Source organism: Podarcis cretensis (assembly GCF_951804945.1).
Source record: "Podarcis cretensis genome assembly, chromosome: 5".
NCBI classification, from domain to species: domain Eukaryota; kingdom Metazoa; phylum Chordata; class Lepidosauria; order Squamata; family Lacertidae; genus Podarcis; species Podarcis cretensis.
Window position 1 is genome coordinate 1,836,648 of NC_137174.1, and position 20,236 is coordinate 1,856,883.

At 40.9% G+C, this 20,236-nt stretch overlaps 1 protein-coding gene across 4 annotated transcripts in view; it reads left to right on the forward strand.

Moving 5' to 3' along the window:
- Positions 1-20,236, forward strand: part of LRP6 (LDL receptor related protein 6) — a 105,663-nt gene that overhangs the window by 11,312 nt on the left and 74,115 nt on the right. For 2 of the 4 annotated variants that reach the window (XM_079975085.1, XM_079975086.1), the window contains exons 2-3: positions 2,877-3,270; positions 19,268-19,465. In XM_079975085.1, the coding sequence (XP_079831211.1) occupies positions 2,877-3,270; positions 19,268-19,465 (592 nt within the window). The remainder of the gene's footprint in view (positions 1-2,876; positions 3,271-19,267; positions 19,466-20,236) is intronic. The other 2 variants (XM_079975087.1, XM_079975088.1) reach the window with 1 other exon arrangement.

A 20,236-nucleotide genomic window follows, 5' to 3' on the forward strand; every position in this document is an offset into this window, starting at 1 on the left:
TCCCTGTGGTGTCGAAGGAAACCTCCATTCCTGACACAGGAGGAAACAGGAAGTCTATAAATACTCTCATACTACTTAGAAACCTGCCAGAAGTGTTGAAAGTACAGATTGGAGAAAAATACTGTTAAGAATTATATGGACATGCTAATAAATTAGTGGGATTTCATGGAATCAGTTTCAATAAGTTATGGGCAAAAGGGTGGTAAAGCAGAGTTTCTCCTATGCTCCCTCCCACTGGCTTACTGGGGCTTAGAGTCAGGGCTTTTCTTCAGTCAGAACTTCCCAGACCAGAGCTCGGTTCCGGCCCCTCTCAACCTCGCAATGACCTCAGATTCCTCATTCTTGCCCTACATGGCTAAAGACCCAAATACCTGTCTTTTCTCATAGCACTCTGCTAGTCTACTGAAATTGCCACCTGAAGCATTTCTCTGGGTTCTCCTCCATCTGAAGTACAGTGGGTGGCATCAGGAGAGAAATACTTTTCAATGCTGCCTTTTCACCTTTGAAACACCCTCCTTAGATAGGCATACATTGTGCCAAGCAAAAACACTTTTAAGAAATATGAATGTTTTACTTAGAACTGTTTTGATTACAGTCTGTTGTTTTAATTTGTTATGTTTGTTTAGTTTTATTGTTTCTTACTACTTTGTTAGCTGTCCAGGCTCCACCCACTTGGAGAGGGCGCTTCAGAGCCAGACAGTCGATAGCCCTGATTAACTCCACTTTCCAGCAGGCTACCAGGGAATCAGCTGAAAGGCCATCAACATGAGATAAAGTATCCCCTGCCACTCTCTGAAAACTATTTGGATCCATTAAGTGGTGGGGGCGGACCATCCGAATCAGTCCCACCTCCCTGCAGAGGGGAAGAGTTGCAGAGAAGTCCAGTTGCACCAGGAAGTGATCTGACCATGGCACTTCTTTTGTTTCGCCTTTACTTAGTGTCAGATCACTCATGTCACTAGAGGTGAACACCAGGTCTAAGGCATGTCCGCAACTATGAGTTGGGCCAGACTTATTCAGGGACAGCCCCATGGAGGCCATTTTTTTCACGAAGTCCCGAATGACCCCTTGTAAGGTGGTGTTGGCATGGATGTTAAAATCCCCTAGGACAACCAAACTAGGTATCTCCAGGAGAACATCCGCCACGACCTGAAGCAGCTTGGACAGGGAATCCTTGGTGCAGCGGGGAGATTGGTATGCCAAAAGGAATCCTGTATTGCCCCTATTGCCCAACTTCCAGAACATGCACTCAGAAAACTGGGTCTTCCCAATAGGACACCTGGTGCAAGCTAATGACTTCCTAAAAATCTCTGCAACCCCCCTCACCACCCACATGACCTGGGTTGCTGTGCGTAAGAGAAACCTGGTGGACAAGCAGCGGCAAGAACAGGCCCATCTGCTTCATCCAACCAAGTCTCTGTTACACATGCCAGGTCAAGTCCTCTATCCACGATCAAGTGCTACTCACAGTATGTTTTTGAACTGTTAGGTTTGCAGAAGCTGGGACAGAGCAACAGGAGCTCACCCCGTCGTGCAAATTCAAACCACCAACCTTCCGATCTTCAAGCCCAAGCTTCTCAGTTGTTTAGACCACAGCACCACCCACTCCTGCTATTATGGCACCAACCATATTAATAACTTTATTACTGAACAATGTTTATATACTGCTTGATTCCAAGAAACCCTACAAGCAATTGCCAAAAAAATGTTAAAATTCTTGATAAAAAGCAGTTAAAAACAACTATTTAAGAATATTCAAAAGATGATTAAAATCAACAGTAGCTAAAAAAAAATAGACAGGAATAACTTCTACGTGTCTGGGTAGGATTGCCTAAACAAAAACATTGTAATGAAAAAGTACACGAAAGGTCGGTGATGTCTGATGGCAATAGGTAGGGAGTTCCAAAGGTAGCTTCTACCACACTAAAATGTCAATTTCTTACAAGTGCAGAATTAATATTATGTGGCACCTGTAACTATGCCAATTCTATAGGTCAAAGCAGCAGACTGGTTGTATACGGACTAATTTGCCCATCATGTGATGTGCTCTTATTACCTAATTGCAAATGAGCTTGTGACATATTCAGTGTGGTTCCTGGAACTGGAAAATTTGCTAGGGAATAAAGAGAGTTGTCTAGTTTTGGATGAGCCTTGTTTCCAGGCAACCAGGCAGAGAAACGTATTTTGGCCCCAAATAAGATAGGTGTGAGGTTTGTGCATGTGCGCCCTCGCATTCTCTTGTGTGTTGCTAACTTTTGATGACTGCATACAAACAAAATTGCTTTGCTGCATGAGACATTCAGTCTTCATCTGGGGCCAACCAGATGTGTCTGGAAATTCATAAGCAACTTGTGGGTCATCAGAAGTATACTGCCTCTAAATGTATATGCTTTTTTCAGCTATCCTCCTTAGTAAAGCGCCTTTGACAGATCTATTCTCTGTGAATTTATCAAATCCCACTTAAAACAATCTAAGCCAGTGCACATTTTTACTATTTGTGGCAGAACAACCTATCATTTAATGATGTGTGGTGTGAAGAAGTGCTTTTTGTCTTGTTGTCCAGACCCTAGGGCTGGTCAGCTTAATTGTGTGTCTCCTGTGTTGTTACCTTATGAGTGGAGGAGAAAGACTATATCCATTCTTACTTGCAAAGCTCTTACAGTGTTAAGAGTGAGTTATTGAAGTTGTTGTAACTATGATCACGATCACCTGTGATTTCAGATCCCTCGTATTTTTTAGAAAGGTGATAACACTGGAAGTTCTTTTTTAATAAAAATTAAATATTAACTTGCTAATTACTTCATGTTGTGACTTGATGTCTGTTGAATCCTTAATTTGTGCATAGCCCAGCTCAATGCTTTTCTCTTCTTTCCTAGGCTCTCCTCTGTTGCTATATGCAAATCGGCGTGACCTGAGACTGGTAGACGCTGCACAGGTGAATGAGAATGCTACAGTTGTGGTGGGGGGCTTGGAGGATGCAGCTGCTGTGGACTTTGTATTCATCCACAGCTTGATATACTGGAGTGATGTAAGCGAAGAAGCCATTAAGCGAACAGAATTCAACAAATCAGGGAGTGTGCAAAATGTGGTTATTTCTGGGCTTTTATCACCTGATGGGCTAGCTTGTGATTGGCTAGGCGAAAAACTATACTGGACGGATTCTGAAACAAACCGGATTGAAGTTTCCAATTTAGATGGATCTTTGCGAAAAGTTTTATTCTGGCAAGAATTGGATCAACCCAGAGCAATTGCCTTAGATCCTGCAAGAGGGTAAGTTTTATTGTCCTTTAAAACTCTTGGTTGAGTGTGGGGCACCTTTTGCTAGCTTGGTAGAAGTTCCTAGGAAAAGAGTACAGATCAAAATTCATTTTGCTACAGCATTAGCTGCCAAAGCCTATATTCCAGTTGCAGTGTAATGGTGCTTTTTACTAGGTGAACCTTTTTTGTAGAATGTCCTCTTTCTGAACTTCCGTTTGTGTCCTGAAAAGCTGTTCAGTTATCAAACAAACTAATAAGACTAAATATGTTAGTATATTATTTACTGGAGGGGTTGTCATGCACAGTGTCTATTCTGCGTGTGTCAGGATTCACGCCTTTAGTATATCAGGACCTGCACTTTGGAACTTCATGCCTATTGACATTAGGCAGGTGCTATTATTGTATTCTTTTTAAAGCTTGTTGAAAATGTTTCTCTTTTGGGAGGCCTATTCACACACGATTGGCCACATATTTTATTGTGTTGCCACAGTGATCCATGCGATGGTCATCTCCAGGCTTGACTACTGTAATTCGCTCTATGCGGGGCTGCCCTTGAAGCTGTCCCCAAAACTCCAGCGGGTGCAGAACGCTGCAGCGAGGCTCCTCACGGGGTCTCTGCCATGGGAGCATATTCACCCAGTGCTTTTCAAACTGCACTGGCTCCCGGTAGAATACAGGGTCAGATTTAAGGTGCTGCTTTTGACCTTTCAAGCCCTTCACGGCCTAGGAGCCTCGTACCTACGGGGTAGCCTCTCCCGGTATGTCCCACGGAGAGCCTCAAGGTCCATAAATAGCAACACCCTAGTGGTCTCGGGCCCTAAGGAAGTTAGATTGGCTTCAACCAGAGCCAGGGCCTTTTCAACACTGGCTCCGGCCTGGTGGAACGCTCTGCCTCATGAGACCAGGGCCCTGCGGGATCTGATTTCTTTCCGCAGGGCCTGTAAAACAGAGTTGTTCTGCCTGGCCTTTGGCTTGGAGCCAATTTGATTCCCTCCCTCCCTCTCTTTCTTTTTTTCTTTCCTTCTCCTCCTGCGTCGAGGCTACATTTTATTTTAATGTTGTAATATTTTAATGTTGTTTTTAAGTTGTAATCATTCAACTTGTTTTTATTATTGCTTGTAAGCCGCTCTGAGCCCGGCCTTGGCTGGGGAGGGCGGGGTATAAATAAAAAATTATTATTATTATTATTATTGTTGTTGTTGTTGTTTTTAGATGTTTTTAACAAGTTTAAAATATTTTTAACATGTTTTGTTTAATTTTTTATTTTATTTTTATTACAGGAGTGTTTGCCATCCTCGGCTTCTTTGGTAGGAAGGGCGGGATAAAAATCTGATAAATAAAAATACAGTGGTACCTTGGGTTACAAGCACTTCAGGTTACAAACACTTCAGGTTACAAATTTTGCTAACTTTGGGTTAAGAACTTTAGTTCAGGATGAGAACTGAAATCGCGCAGCGGCAGCAGCGGGAGGCCCCATTAGCTAAAGTGGTACCTCAGGTTAAGAACAGACCTCCAGAACAAATTAAGTTCGTAACTTGAGAGACTATTGTATTTTAATATTTTGTTGGAAGCCGCCCAGAGTGGCCTGGGAAACCCAGCCAGATGGGCGGGGTATAAATAATAAATTATTATTATTATTATTATTATTATTACTATTATTACTACTACTACTACTACTACTACTATCACCACTGTAAACAACTCCTATCAACCAGCATGGCCAGGGTTCTGGAATGATAGAACTTAAAGTAGGAGGGCACCACACTGGCTACCCTTGCTCCAGACAATTTTTAAACTATTCAAAGAACGGTGTAAATCCTTAGAGGTAGATTGCCATTACTTTTTAATGAACCTAGAGACATGTTTCTGTTAAAGTCTGCTGGTGCATCAATGAGCTATCTACTTCTATAATGAGACACTAATGAAGGATTGTTGATTGTGTGTCTAAGGCAGAGCTTTCCAAACTGTGTGCCATGACACGTTAGTGTGTCGGCTGCAGTGTGTAGGTGTGTCAGGCGAACGCTCCCTGTGCTGCTCCGAGGGCTGGAAAGGGGTTAGTTTAACCTCCAGTTTGCTAGTAAAACTGAATTTCTGTGTTGCGAAATTTCTGTGTTGTCTAAAAAGTATGTCACCAACATGAAAAGTTTGGAAAACTCTAGTCTAAGGCATACTCTCAGTTCATGTTGAAATTGAACAGACCAGTATGAAATGTGTGCATGCTTTTGCACAGTTCCTCAAATCCTTATCATTGTACAGGGATTCCGTGGCAGACTAATCAAAATGGAAAATGTTCCATGACATTGGTCAAGATGTGAGTTGCTTTCCATGTATGTTTTTTAATAAGTTGGTTAGACATCTTAATTACTGAGCTAAGAACGTTTTGTGTTGGTTTTTTTTGAGAAAAAAGTAACATAGTTTTCTGTGTCTATCTGCACATCAATTCCTATGTGACTACAACACTATCCCTTATCCCGTATTAATTGCAACTCATAAAAACCTAGTGTGGGCTATAAGATTTATTAACTTCCTTGAAATTGTCATTTTAAGTGTTGCCAGCAGCTCATTAGTAACATTTTGGGGCTTCACTCAGTTTTTTGTGTCTTCACCTTGTTGTCACTTTGACACTGAAGTGGTTTTGACAGGTGAAATGCTAAACTTGTTAAATGGCTCAAAGATTGTGTAGAATTGGGTATTACTTTGCATGTATGGACACTTACCAAGTTCTGTGAACTTTGCATTGAATCATGGCTAAATGATCTGTTACCGTATTTGCACATATGTAGCTGTACTGTCACATAAACATTTCGGGAAGCAAGTTCCACAGATTTACCGTACGTGGAATTTACTTTCAAGCTAACATGTTACTTCGTTGGGTATTCATTTCAGTTTTGTCCTTTTTGTGTTCATTGCTTTAAAGATGCATTAAGAACAAGCCTTGGTTCCTGAATGTAGGATGCAAATAATAATTGTTGTATGTGGTGTCTTGGCTGTTTCACAAAAAGAGTGTGTACTAAGGATGTGGTAGTTTCTGTTTTGCAGCTAGGTTTACCAAGTGGATGAAGCTACTGATTTAGCAAAGTCCAGTTTCTGCTCCTCACCCAGACTTGTTAGCATGTTCTCCAAAGTTGCTGGCGTTCAAATATTTTACTTGCCTGCATTTTGCACTTCATACCCCTTTTTTTAGTAGAAGGCAGACAAGTAAAACATTTTACAGGCAAGATTAGAAATGCAGAAGACTGTCCAGCTCATTCAAAGTGGAGGAAGAGGCTTTGCCTCCTACGAGAGAATGTAATGGGCTGACAGACATATTTAAATGGGTCTAGGAAGACTCCCTCACAGAGGGAAGCATTCACTACCTCAAAGAGCCCATTGCCCAGCCCTGCCTGGCCTTTGGTTTTTTGGGAGATGTAAGTTTTAGAATCTTTTTAAATTGTGTATGGAACATTTCCCAATACAGTCTTGTACCTTGGCTGTCGAACGGAATCCGTTCCGAAAGTCCATTCGACTTCCCAAAACGTTCAAAAACCAAGGCACGGCTTCCAGTTAGCTGCAGGAGCTTCCTGCACTCAATCAGAAGCCACGGAAGCCGCGTCGAACGTTCAGCTTCCAAATAACGTTCTCAAACTTTAACACTCACTTCTGGGTTTGCGGCGTTCGGGAGCCAAAACAGACGAGTACCAAGGTGTTTGACAACCAGGGTATGCCTGTACTCTCTAGCATATTTACATGACCACCACATATGGATCAGTACAGCATAAATGAGACCCTTTTTTATACATTTTCACTAATTTCCTGGGTGTCAAGTACCACCTGTACATCATAAGATAACAGGTAGAAAAATTCATGGTTTCCCCCCCTATTTTTCCTCATGCGGACAATTTCATGCTGTAACCAATATCTGTGGTTCATTTTGTCATTGTTGCCTTTACCATTGCAGCTTTGGTCTCTCACTCCAGTAGAAATTTAAGTTTTTCAAATTCTGAACTCATTTCCGCAAATCCTTTTTTCTTATTATCTCTTTTAAATAACTCATTCACCTGAAAGTACTGAAACCAATCTACTGTATGATCCAAAATCTGTTCTCTTTTTTCAAGCAAACTCCTCCTTCTTTAAACTCTATAAGATTTTTGTAAGTGGTCCACTTCTCGTCTATGGTCAACCTTTTCAACTGAGACCACCTCAGTTGGTGATATCCATTTTGAGGTTTTCCCCTCTAAAAGATCTTTGTGTCTCTGCCAAACCATGTATATACTTCTTCCTATGACATGGTTTTGGAAACGTTTATGCACCCTTGATTTGTCATAATGCAGCTTTGCATGCCATCCAAAGCGTAGCTCAAAACCTAGGTCTAAAATGTTGGTATCCATTCTTTCATCCAGCAGAAGCACACAACCTCATAATAAAGTCTGAGGTCAGGAAGGGCAAAAACCCCTCTTCCTCTTACGTCTTGTCAGATTTTTATGATTAATTTGGGGTTTCTCCCCTCCCAGATGGAGTTTGCCACGTCTTTCTTCTGCTGTTTGAGACATTCTAGGCTATTTATCACTAGCAGTGTTTGAAATAAGAAGATCATCTTGGGCAAAACATTCATTTTGACTACAGATATTCTTCCTAACAAAGGAAGGTTGATTCTAGTTCAATTTTCTAGGTTTTTTTTTTATTTCATTCCAGATTTTAATATAGTTATCTTGGAAAAGGTTTAAATTCTTAACTGATATCCATATCCCCCAATATTTAATCCCTCCCAATTTAATTCCCATAATGTTCTTTTGCCTGTGAGTCTAGATTTTTAACTATCATTTTCTGTTTTTTCCATATTTATATAGAATCCTGCTAAGTTGCCAAATTTTGTTATAGTTTCTATTGTCCTTGGGACACTTTCCATTGGATTTTCCAACGTCAACACAACGTTGTTCACAAAGGCTTTCACTTTGTACTCTCTCTGCCCAACCTTGATTCCTGTTATTTCATCATTTTTTCATATTTCTCTACTTAATACTTCTAACATTAGGATAAACACAGTGGTGACAGGGACATCTCTGCCTTGTCTCCTTCTTGATACTACATTTTTCCATAACATTACTATTTATTATTAAGTTTGTCCATTGCTCTGTATAAACTGCATTTATCTTGTTGGAGAATGCTGTTCTGAATGCTATAATCTCTATTACTTTCCTCAGGAAGACCCAGGACATGTTGTCAAAGGTCATTTCAGCATCTGGGAATATTAGTGCTCCTTCTTTTACATTTCTTTTTTCCAAGTATTCAATCACATTTAATACATTTCTAGTATTATTCCTTAGGTGTCTCCTTGGTAAAAAAAACCACACCAACCTGCTTGATCCTCATGAATATATGATTCTAAGAACACCGTCAGCCTTTTTGCTATTATTGCCGCATACAATTTATAATCATTGTTCAGTAAGGAGATCGGCCTATAGTTCTTGGGTTGGAATATATCCTGATCTTGTTTGGGGAAGAGAGTAATGTAAGAATTCTTCCACAATGTTGGTGTCATTCTCCCTTGTAAAATTTCATTCATAATATCTTTAAGGGGAGTGGATAATGTTTCTCTTAATGTTTTGTAATAGCGGCTGAAAGTCCTTCTGGACCAGGCTATTTGCCAGACTTTGCCTGCCATATTGGTTTGTATGCTGTTGGTGGATTCTTGTTGTTTTATTGTTGGGCAGTGTATGTGATAAAGGGGACTCCATAAGCTAACTTTGCAGGAGACAAAGCTAATTTTGTAGGAGACAAAGCAAACTGTCCTGCAATCCAGCAGATTCCAAAGACAGTAGCAACCTATTTTTGACCCACCCACCTCCACCTCTCCCTTTGCCCCCTCTGCCTTTGCTCAGCTGTTAATGAGGCACACATTTTAGCTCGCTTTCCCTTCCTTGCTTCTAGATAGGAGAGGGTGAATTGGTCTCTCTCTCCCCTTCTTCTCCAAGTGGTCATCTCCCTCCACCCCCTTATTTCAGAAGAGAAGGGGTGTGTATGGATGTGCTTTTAAGCAAAGTGAGCTTTGCTTCTGGAGAGAGGGAGAGGGAAGGGAATCAAGGAAGTGGGGGTTGCTTCTTATTTTGACAACTAATTTACTTCCACCATTTGTGGGCATTCCTGTCTTATTTACATAATGAGGCACTGGAAATCTGCTTTTGAGAGGTTTGTGACCTCTTCTCTTCCCCCAACCCCTAATATTTAGGAAAAATACCATGGAATAATATTTAGGAGGATTATATGACATTTTAAAGATTTAACACATTTAAGCCCACTTTGTAAGTCTGACTTCTCCTTGTTGTTTTATTGTAATGAATCTCATAATATTGGAGTCCCATTGCCTAGGACAAGAAAACAGGACATGGTGCCCATCAAGGGACAGTTGGAGGATGGTGCTTACATTAATCTTTTAATGTTTTAAGAGAGTCGCAAATTCTGGATATTAAAAGGAAGGCCTGCAAAATGCATTAACATTTGTTTGCCATGGTAAATGTGGTACCCCCAAACCTTTCATGTAACAGGATTTTTGAAGGCTCGTCTGTACAGGCAGTCCTGCAAAAAAAGTTATCTTGTGATTGGAGAGGTACTGCTCAAAAATAATGAAATAGGCTGCAATCTCAATCCCATCTGTCTGGATCTACCGTATTTTTCGCTCTATTGGACGCAGTTTTTCCCCTCCAAAAATTGAGGAGAAATGTGTGTGCGTCCTATGGAGCGAATGCAGGCTTCTGCCATAGCCGCGCGCAGCGTCTCCCGGCAAGGAGAGGCTCCACGGGCTATGGCTTCTTTAGCCCCGCGCAGTGTCTCCCGGCAAGGAGAGGCTGCACGGGGCTAAAGAGGAAACCAAAGCAGCGAGCGGGATCCATCCCGCCCCCTGCCTTGGCTCCATAGCTGTGCGCAACCTCTCCGGCAAGGAGAGGCTGCACGGAGCTATGGATTCTTTAGCCCCGCGCAGGGTCTCCCAGCAAGGAGAGGCTGCACGGGGCTAAAGGGGAAGCCAAAGCAGCGAGCGGGATCCATCCCGCTTGCTGCCTTGCCTTCTTCCATAGCTGCGCACAACCCCTCTGGCAGGGAGAGGTTGTGTGCAGCCTGTACGCTGCTCTTTGGGGCTGGGGGGGAAAATATTTTTTTCCTTGATTCCCCCCCCCCCTAAAAACTGGGTGCTCCCTATGGTCCGGTGCGCCCTATGGTGCGAAAAATACGGTATTTCAGTAGGATCTATTTCTGGGTAGAAATGGTTAGGATTGTGCTGTTAGGCCTGTTCTTCTAAGAAGTTGGATATAATAGACATATTTAACTGTGACTGCAGTACCTGCTGAAGCAGTGACATAACATATTGAGCTGGCATTGAATAGGGACAAAGTGAGTGCAGCCGTGTGCCAACGCAGCTGACGCCCACCATGCGATGAGCAGCAACAACATGAAGCCTTCTTTCCCTCAGTCTCTGCACAGCCCCCTCTAAGTTGCATGAGGGTCTGGCGCCCTTGTATGTGAGCAGTTGCTGTGGAGATTTTTTGGTTTGAACATTAAAGTTTTTGGGGTGACCTTGTAAAATGGGTGATAAAAAGAAACAGATGATCAAATCATAACATAGAGTATTTAATCCGGAGTGGACAAATAGATAATTACTTACTTACACAAGATACAAAATATTGTGCCTTGTTTGCCGAGAAGTAATAGCCGTTCTGAAGGAATACAATCATTGTCGCCATTTCGAATTGAAACATCCTGACTTAAGTAAATTGGACACCAATGAAAAACAGATTAAAGCGTCCAATTTGTTGAAAACTCTCAGTCGGGAACAATGGTTTTTCAAGAAAGCAAAGTCAGAAAATGAGGCGGCTACTAAAGTTAGTTTTCAGATTTTTTAAAAAAATTGCTGCTGCTGGGAAGTCTTTTACTGAAGGTGACTTCATAAAGAAGTGTTTGCTGACTACACTTTCTGGATTATGTCCCGATCAAAAAGGGTTTTTGAGAATTAAGTTTGTCCCGTATGACAGTGCAGCGAAGAGTAGCTGATATATCCAATAACTTTAATGATCAGTTTAATCAGAAGGCAAATGAATTCAGCTATTGGCAAAATAGTTTAATCATTAATTATACCTTTACTTGGAAAGTGAGTTGCTAAAAACCTAACTTCGGTCCAAAGAAGTTTAGCCTATTTTAATTTTTGCCCCTACCTACAGTGGTACCTTGGGCTATAAACACCTTGGGTTACAAACACTTTGGGTTACAAACTCTATTAACCCGGCAGTAGTACCTCGGATTAAGAACTTTGCCCCAGGATGAGAACAGAAATCATGCAGCGGCAGCGGGAGGCCCCATTAGCTAAAATGTTACCTCAGGTTAAGAACGGTTTCAGGTTAAGAATGGACCTCCGGATTGACTTAAGTTCATAACCCAAGGTACCACTGTACTGCCAAGTTGTGCGTTTCTGTTCTATGGGTTGACTTTTGAATGGTATTGCCTATTTTACCCTTTCTCCTGAAGCTTAGCAATCAGTAAGTGAAGCTATTCAGGGTACTGGCTTTTTCTGTCATGGCTATTCAATTACTGAATGCCTAACCTCATTAGACTGAACTGTTTACTTTTGCTGGTCTTCAAAATGAGACAAACAATGTTATTCTCCTATACTTTTGTAAGCAGTACATATATTTGTTTTCTAGTGTGCATTTTTTAGAACTTGTGCCGGAGTGCCAGAGGTAAGGTGGTGACAAGTCAGAGCTGGCCACTCAAAGCAAACGTTTTGTAGGTGCCTGGGCCTCCAGGGTCTCTGGAGCTGGCACCACTGCCATGGAGTTTTGAAGGTTGTGCTTCACATAATTGTTTTCAAACTCTTCTCACAATGTGGTCTACAAACCGGTGTTGGACAATGTATTGATACATTGCGCAGCCCTATTAATCAGGGTTGGGAAAATAATTCTAACTTCCTAGGCACCACCTGGAACCAAACTATTAGGTTGTTAGCATACTTAGGAATCAAACGTTTTGTGTCTCTTTTTGTAGGAAATGTATACTTTTTGTGCATTCTGCAATTTCCATTTTTATTCAATTTATTGATTTGTTTATTTGCAACAAAGAGCAGAAGAATTTGCATAGACTACCAGTGCAGCTTCAGACATTGGTGGGAGACCCCTGTATGAATGAACTTGGACTGTCACCTTTCATTCTCCTCTCTGATCCCTTTCTCATCTTGCACTGTTGATCCATAGGAATTTGAGCACTCTGGGGAATTTCAGTTTTCCCTCTTTGCCAGGGCTCCTCTTGGTTGGTAATTAACAGTGTGATGTGTAAATAGTTCCTTGTAATATGTTTCTTCTTCTTTTTACAGTTATATATTGTTTCTAAAGACACTAGACACTTGGACTGGGGATGAACCTGTTTCTATTAGGCTGAATAGAATTGTGATAGAGCAAATGCTTTGCATACTTTAAGTTGCTGATTCAGTCTTTTGCATCTCTAGTTAAAGGATCTTGGGTATCAGATCTGGGGAAGAATCTTTCCCTGACAACTTGGAACACTCCATGATAAAAGTAGGCCAGTTCAGACTGTAATTCCCATCAGTCCCAGGCAGCATGAACAGAAGTTGCAGTCCAAAACATCTGGATGGAATGAGGTTAGCAAAGGCGGGAGTAGCCAATACTAGGCTAGATGAATCAATTATCTGACTGACTGAAATCAGCATCATATGTTTGTTTATTTTTAAAGAAACATTTCTAACCCATTCTTCATCACAAGCAATATTCCTCCTTTGACAAACCTTTGTGGTAAATTCACATTAGTTGCTCTCATTAGCAGTGACATCTCATATTTCCCCACTATATAGAATTAATTTAAGATGCATTGCTATACTAATTTTGCTGATCTATTCTGCTGCAGTCTTCAATGGGAATGGCAAATGGCTAATATTCTGCTGCAGTCTTCAATGGGAATGGCAAATGGCATTTGTGTTGTTGCTTCTTGGCAATGGAACAGGATAGGAAGTTGGAACTCATCTGGTTCTCATTTAAGCAAGTTCTCTTTCCTCTGACATTCCCTTTTGAAGTTGAAACGAATGTTCATAGTTTGAAGGTTCTGACAAGATTGGCTGCTTAGCATGTCTCATAAGGAGTTATGCAGGGGATGCGCACAATTATTGGCATGCATTTGGTTCCCTTCCATTTTATTATTATTTTTCTTTCCAGATGACTTTTTAATATCTCCCAGATCACTTCTCTCAGCCTGCTATTGAAAGTCATGTGTTACATTAAGAAATCTTACACCATTGGTGAACATACATATAGCAGTGATATATAAACATGTTGCTCAATAGTTTTAAGCCTGTGGGTTTTGGTGTATCCTCATCTCTTGCTGGCCTATCCTAATCTTCTATTTGTTTTACTGCCTCAAGCACAGTCACTCTCTTTGTATATTTACAGTGGTACCTCAGGTTACAGACGCTTCAGGTTACAGATGCTTCAGGTTACAGACTCTGCTAAACCAGAAATAGTACCTCGGGTTAAAAACTTTGCTTCAGGATGAGAACAGAAATTGCGCAGCAATTGCGCGGCGGCAGCAGGAGGCCCCATTAGCTAAAGTGGTGCTTCAGGTTAAGAACAGTTTCAGGTTAAGAACGGACCTCCAGAACGAATTAAGTTCTTAACCCCAGGTACCATTGTACTTTCTTTTCTTACAGTGACCACAACCTGGTATGATCCAAAATGAATATGCTTTTAAATAGGGGGCAATCTGCTTTTGCATATGTTTAATATCCTCTTCAACTACAAGTCAAGGTGACAAAATAGATATTGTGTTAAACCCAATTTCTTCTTGTTGGTTGTTTCACAGATATTTTTGTAGATATGTAGTAACTCCTGTGAATAAATCTTAAAGGTAGAGAAATGACAGCTGTTAACTAGATTAGTTTCTACTCTGGAGATCTAAAAAGTCTAGAGTGAAGCGGTTGGAGTAAAGCCCAGATGAATCAAAACAAACAATGAACTAAATCACTTTAAATGAATTTTGAGAAAGATTTGTATATTGTAAAGATACATATTACATAATAAGATTTATTTTTATGGTACAGTTTAAAATACAACTGGAGCAATGAACCTTATAAACAAGGGTACAACAAGACATGCAACACTTTGTATTCATCAATCATGAGATCACTTGAGCCCTTACCTTCATTACACAGTCATTAGATGGATTTAAACAGATTTTTATAAGAAGAGGTAATGTGAGAAATGACTTTTTGGCTTTGAAGAGAAATAATATTTTAGACCCACCTTGTGTTGTTCAGTTATAATAGAACCAGAAAGAAGACAGAACAAAAAAGGGGGGGGATGCACCTGAATATCTTCTTATAGAAGGCACCTTCATTTTCACAAGAGACTACATAGATATCAATGAATTCTTGCCTTATTGCTGTGAACTTGTCCCTTTTTTAGGGTTGCCATATGTTAAGAGGTCAAAATCTGGACACAAAAAGTCGCTGAACTGTTTTAGGGCAATCGTCCAATAGTCTCTTGGCTGTAGCTGAGCCAGAGCCTGAACTAGGGCCCGGGCTGCCCACGCCAAAGCCCAGGTTGTCCAGAACCTGAACCAGAGCCCAGGTCACCTGTGTGTGTGTGTGTGTGTGTGTGTGTGTGTGCGCACACACACACACACATACACACACACACATATATATATATATATATATATATATATATATAAAGATCCAGGACAGTTGCTTTAAAATGTCACACACACACACACACACACACACACACACACACACACACACACACAATGGACATGTAGGACCCCCAAGAGAAGACACGTCCAGGAATTCCTGGGTGTATGGCAACTCTGCTTTTTTGTAATTTTTATCTGCTGCCAAAGCTGGCATGTCCTGAATCCATTTACTGATGGGCCTTTTTGTGTATTATAAAGTTACCGTCATGTTTGTCTGTGCCCCCCCCCCCCCTTAAACTGATTCTCTCCACGTTTGGAATGGGAATAGAAGGGTTCTCAGTCACTCACCCCCTTAAGAATATGGAGGTTTTTACTCCTCTTCTTGCCTCAACAAGAACTTAGTTTCAACATCCATTTAAATGTTCACTTAAACTCCTCTTCTTAGCGATCCTTTGAATCTGATAAATTCAATCTCAGTCCTTTACTTTTCTTCTCCTGTATAATTTTTCCTTGCAGTGAGTGCTTAGACCACGTTGGGGGGACCTCCTTTTTCCCTCCCATTGTGTTGTCAGATTAAAGTCTGTCAAATTTTACGCTGATCAGGTAAGAATTTCGTTTGTTAATAAGTGGAAAATTTACCACTTGGTGCTCAGGGCTTCTCGCCATGGGGCAATAGATGCTTCTTGCGCTGGAGTTTTACTCCGCCCAGTTCCTTGCGAAGTGGCAAAGAGCTCCTTAAAAGGTGCCACTGAATCTTCTCCGGGCTCAAGACTCCCTCTTGAGCTTTTTGGGGATACGCAGCGCCTTTGTGTTTCCTCCTAAACCCCTTCGAACAATCGGGTCCTTCTCTGAGGAGCAGACTCATGCCCCAACACCATTATGCAGCAAACTGGAAGTCTCCTTGAAGACCCTGCCTGTCTCCAGTAGAGGAGAGTCATCCCAGTCAGGAATGTCGTTCCCCCATCTATAAACTGAAATTCACAGTAATAAAAAATTCCTTGTTTTAAATGCATGAACAATAAACCTGCAAACAACATTCAATAAAAGTACCTTAAAATGTAGAAAAACGCAACTATATATCACAAACAAAATTGACAAGTGTACAAAAGAATAAAAAGTCCATTAAAGCTTGGGTAACCGCTTAAGTTTTAAACAGCTATCATTACTGTCCTAGCTGCAGGAATTAACTGAGGTAGGGCATTCCAAAAGGTGGGTACTGCTGCCAAGAAGGGCTTATTCCTGCGCTGTCACCAAGTGACAATTCACAATTCTATTATTCTATTGTATAATTTAGTTGAGATTCCTGTATCACAGCGGGTTGGACTTGATGACCTCGGGGTCCCTTGCAACTCTAGAATTCTATGATTCTATGTTGCAGAATGAGCAGCAGGGTCTCCTTCGCTTTGTCTGTACCTGGGGCAGTGGTCTGCAAGTTGTGCAGGGCTTTAAATTACAGCAAAACCTTCAGCATCCCTTGGGAGCTAATAGACAGCCAGTGTAGATATTTCAACACTGGTGTAACATATATATGTTACTTATAAGTCATTTATAAGTTGAATACATAATTTTGTCTCCATTACATGCTAACAGCTGAAAGTCATTTGCATCTCCCCCCTCCCCACTCTTTGAGTCAAGTTCGTTATGTTGACGTGATATAAATTAAAATCGACATCTTGCAATGAAGTATTTGTGTGCATCTTTTTTTTAAAAAAAAACTAGATGTAAACTTAAAATAGGGAGCAAAATTTTCAAGGTTTATTTTTGGAGATGTTTAAAAACATAAAATTATTTTTAAAAATTGCATATCAATAGAATTTTATCTTTATGCCCTTTCCTCTTTCAATAAAAGAAACACAAAACTTCTCTTGACCCTGTTTGTTTTATAAGATTGAAGGAACACTTATTTATTACCCTTCCTCTAGTCCTAGCTTGATAAAGATTTTCCTGATTTCCCTTATTCAAATGGGTCTTGCAAATAAAACCACTTGTGTGATAAATAATAGGAGCTGTGGGTTTTTATTTCCTATTTGTCTTATCTCTGAACTCCTATTTTGTATGCATAAGTAGGTGGTGTTCATTCTTACTGAGAAAGCCGGTGAGTTACTTACATCAGGGACGTCCAACTCCAAAGAGACTGTGATTTACTCACAGAATAAAAAACTGGCAGTGAGCTTTTTTTTTAGGGAGGAAAGACAAAGTTGTTGAGCTTTTTGGGGGTTCTTTAGGGAGATGAGGAAAAAGTCACTCACCGAAAGATCGATCAGAGGAAACAAGCAGCCTCACAGGGAAAACTCCGTCTTCCGTTCTAGCAATCATGCGCAAATGGAGGGCGGGGCTGGATCCTCTTTTTCCCACGCAAACCCAAACCTCCCGAGGATCGACCAGTCTATCGCAGTTGACCAGTTGGACACCCCTGACTTACATGAAGAGCATTGGCGACATGTGATAATTGCTTGCATTGTACAGTGGTACCTCTAGTTGCGGAATTAATCTGTTTCAGGGTGCCGTTCGCACTCCAAAAAGTCCACAACTAGAGTGCCTCTTCCGCGCATGTGCGCGGTGCAATCGAGCACTTTTGCGCATGCATGAAGTGCACAGATCACTTCTGCACATGTGCGTGTGGTGAACACGGAGGTAAACACTTATGGGTTTGCCGCGTTCGTAAGCTGAAAGTCCATAACGAGCGGAACGCAACTAGAGGTACCACTGTACATGTGTTTTCAATTTGGATGCCATGTGCATTTAATATTGAAAAATTGATGGCTGCTTAGTGATAGCTGTCAATGCACAGGATCCCTTGCTCTTTCCTTACATAAAAGCCACATCATTTATTTTGCTACCTGTTGTATTCCTTCATTGTTCCAGAACCTTTCCAGAGCTTCCCACTTGATGGGGAGTGGCAGGAACTCAATGCACTTTGAGAAATGTATATGTATGATACAAATAAATGCAAATTCATTTGCTGTGTGTATCCCACATTGATTGCATTTTAAAGTGTATCTTTAAAATATATAGAATATAATGCCTGAAGAGATTAGCTGTATTTCCAAGAGACTGCCATTTTCTCATTAAGAAAAGGCGGAATATTAATAAATAGAAGGTAGAACATACAGTGATGACTCATTGTTGTTTTGCACTGCTGTCTAGGATATTGTTCAAGCTAGAATGATTTGCACTGTGTGATGCTGTACATGTTTCTAATAGCCTAAGTGTGGAGAAGTCTTTGTGCCGTTTATGTCTGGCATATGAAGCCTGAAAAGGCCCCACTGAGGTATATGAAAAAGCACTTTCTCAGTGTTCCTGATGTTGGAAGACATAGTGAATTTTAACAAACTGTAGAATCAATTTTCTACTCTTAATTCCAATCATGGGAGGGGCTGTGGCAAAATGTTTTTCAGGAACCTTCAGCTTTTATTTTAAAAAGAAAAAAGCAAACCTCTGAGTCTCACCCTTTTTAGTCACGGAAATATACAGGAAAATGTTGTTGCTAAGATATTTGTTTGCTCTCAGCACTCCAGCCACTAAGACCAAGAGCATAGTTGCCTGTTTCTTTCTTAAAATTTATAACTATACTTCTGAATACCTAGCAGGTAGCGAGTATGCAGAAACCACTACCTTACTTTCATATTCATAGGACCATGTTTGGCGCATCCTGTTTTGCCTCCTTGTCATTCTGCTGCCTGCTGCCAAAGCCTCCCTGGATGGTGTGGGAGTGCCCATGAGGTGGAGACCAGGATGGTGGGCTCTGGCAAGATTCTGCACAATCTTGTGGAGTGCACAAGATCTCGGAAGATTTCAGTGGAAGCTGGCAACGGCAGGGTGGGCGGGACATCCGCAAGGGCGCTGCATCTTGTGGTTCTGTCGCAGCTGCCTCACCCTACCTTATGGGTGGGCCAGAGCTGCATAGGGCCACCCAAGTTCGGTGTTATTAGTGGATGAAAAGATGATAGAGACTTTCAGCAGTGTTGTCCATATTATAACCTTGCCGTCCCAGTTGCACCTGAAAGGCCCATTCACTTGACAGTGGTTCTGAAAATGTGTTGATTTTTATGTTTTAATGTTTAATGTTGCCATTATTTTCAGTCTTATTACTACCTAATAATTTTTCCACAGTTTTATTTTTCATGTGACCATATATTATCTGCCACTGTGCAAAGTTGGTTTGAGTACTGTTTGGCAGAAAAGTGATATAAAAGCTTAATTAAAATGTCTATAATATAGCTCAGGGTGAAACAGAATTGACATAATCCGAGTATTGATTATTATTTGTTCCTCCTGTTGATTGGAAGAAGGTCTTGAAGGGTATGGGGAAAATGTGCATAATATCTGATTTCCCTTTAAAAAACAATAGGTTCATGTACTGGACAGACTGGGGAGAAGTGCCAAAGATAGAACGTGCTGGGATGGATGGCTCAAGCCGCTCAGTTATAATCAACGCAGATATTTATTGGCCAAATGGATTGACCTTGGATTATGAAGAACAGAAGCTCTATTGGGCAGATGCTAAACTGAACTTCATTCACAAATCAAATCTGGATGGAACAAATAGGTAAGAGTTGTGTTTTGCTTTAAAAAAAGAAAAAAAAACTTTGTGAGATTGTATTCTAAATAAATACAACAGTGGTACAAGTATATGAACCAATTGAAGCCCTTGAATATCATGTTTATAGTATGTTAAATTTCAGATGTTTGAGTTTAGAAGCATAATGTAGAGAGAGATCATAATGCAGAGAGAGATCAGACTGCAATTTGCTGAGAATCCCAAAGGGAAACTTCTTAACTTGCTTTATTAAAAAATGAGCCTATATTAATCTTCATAAAATGTAGTTCTTCAGAGTCTCCCCTACAGTGCTATAGCGATGGTGCCTTTTAAAAGTACTGTATTTTAATCCCCTGCTTGGAAAATATGTGCCTGTTGATCAAATGCACAGAAAAAATAGTGTAGGCAGTGCTGTGACTAAATTGGTTTGCTGGGGTGACCAAAGTGTACTTTAGGGGGGTCCAATAGCTTGGGCAAGCTCAGTAGAACTTCCTTTTGAATTGACAGATCTCTATCTCATACCACAACCAACCTTTGAAAATTCTTCAGTTTCAAAAGATGATTGCCATGTATTATTATTGGAGGCGAGAGATAAAACTTTTGTTCAGGAAACACAAGGGAGGCCCACACATTTTGGCCTGCTTAGGTAGCCAGCCGAAACTAAAAGCTGACCTCTAACATTACACTGCACTTTGGAGCTACTTGTAAAATATTAAGAACTTACTGCTGCCCCCCCTGCCCCCCCCGCAACCAGTGCTTCCAGTGTGAATGAAAGAAGCA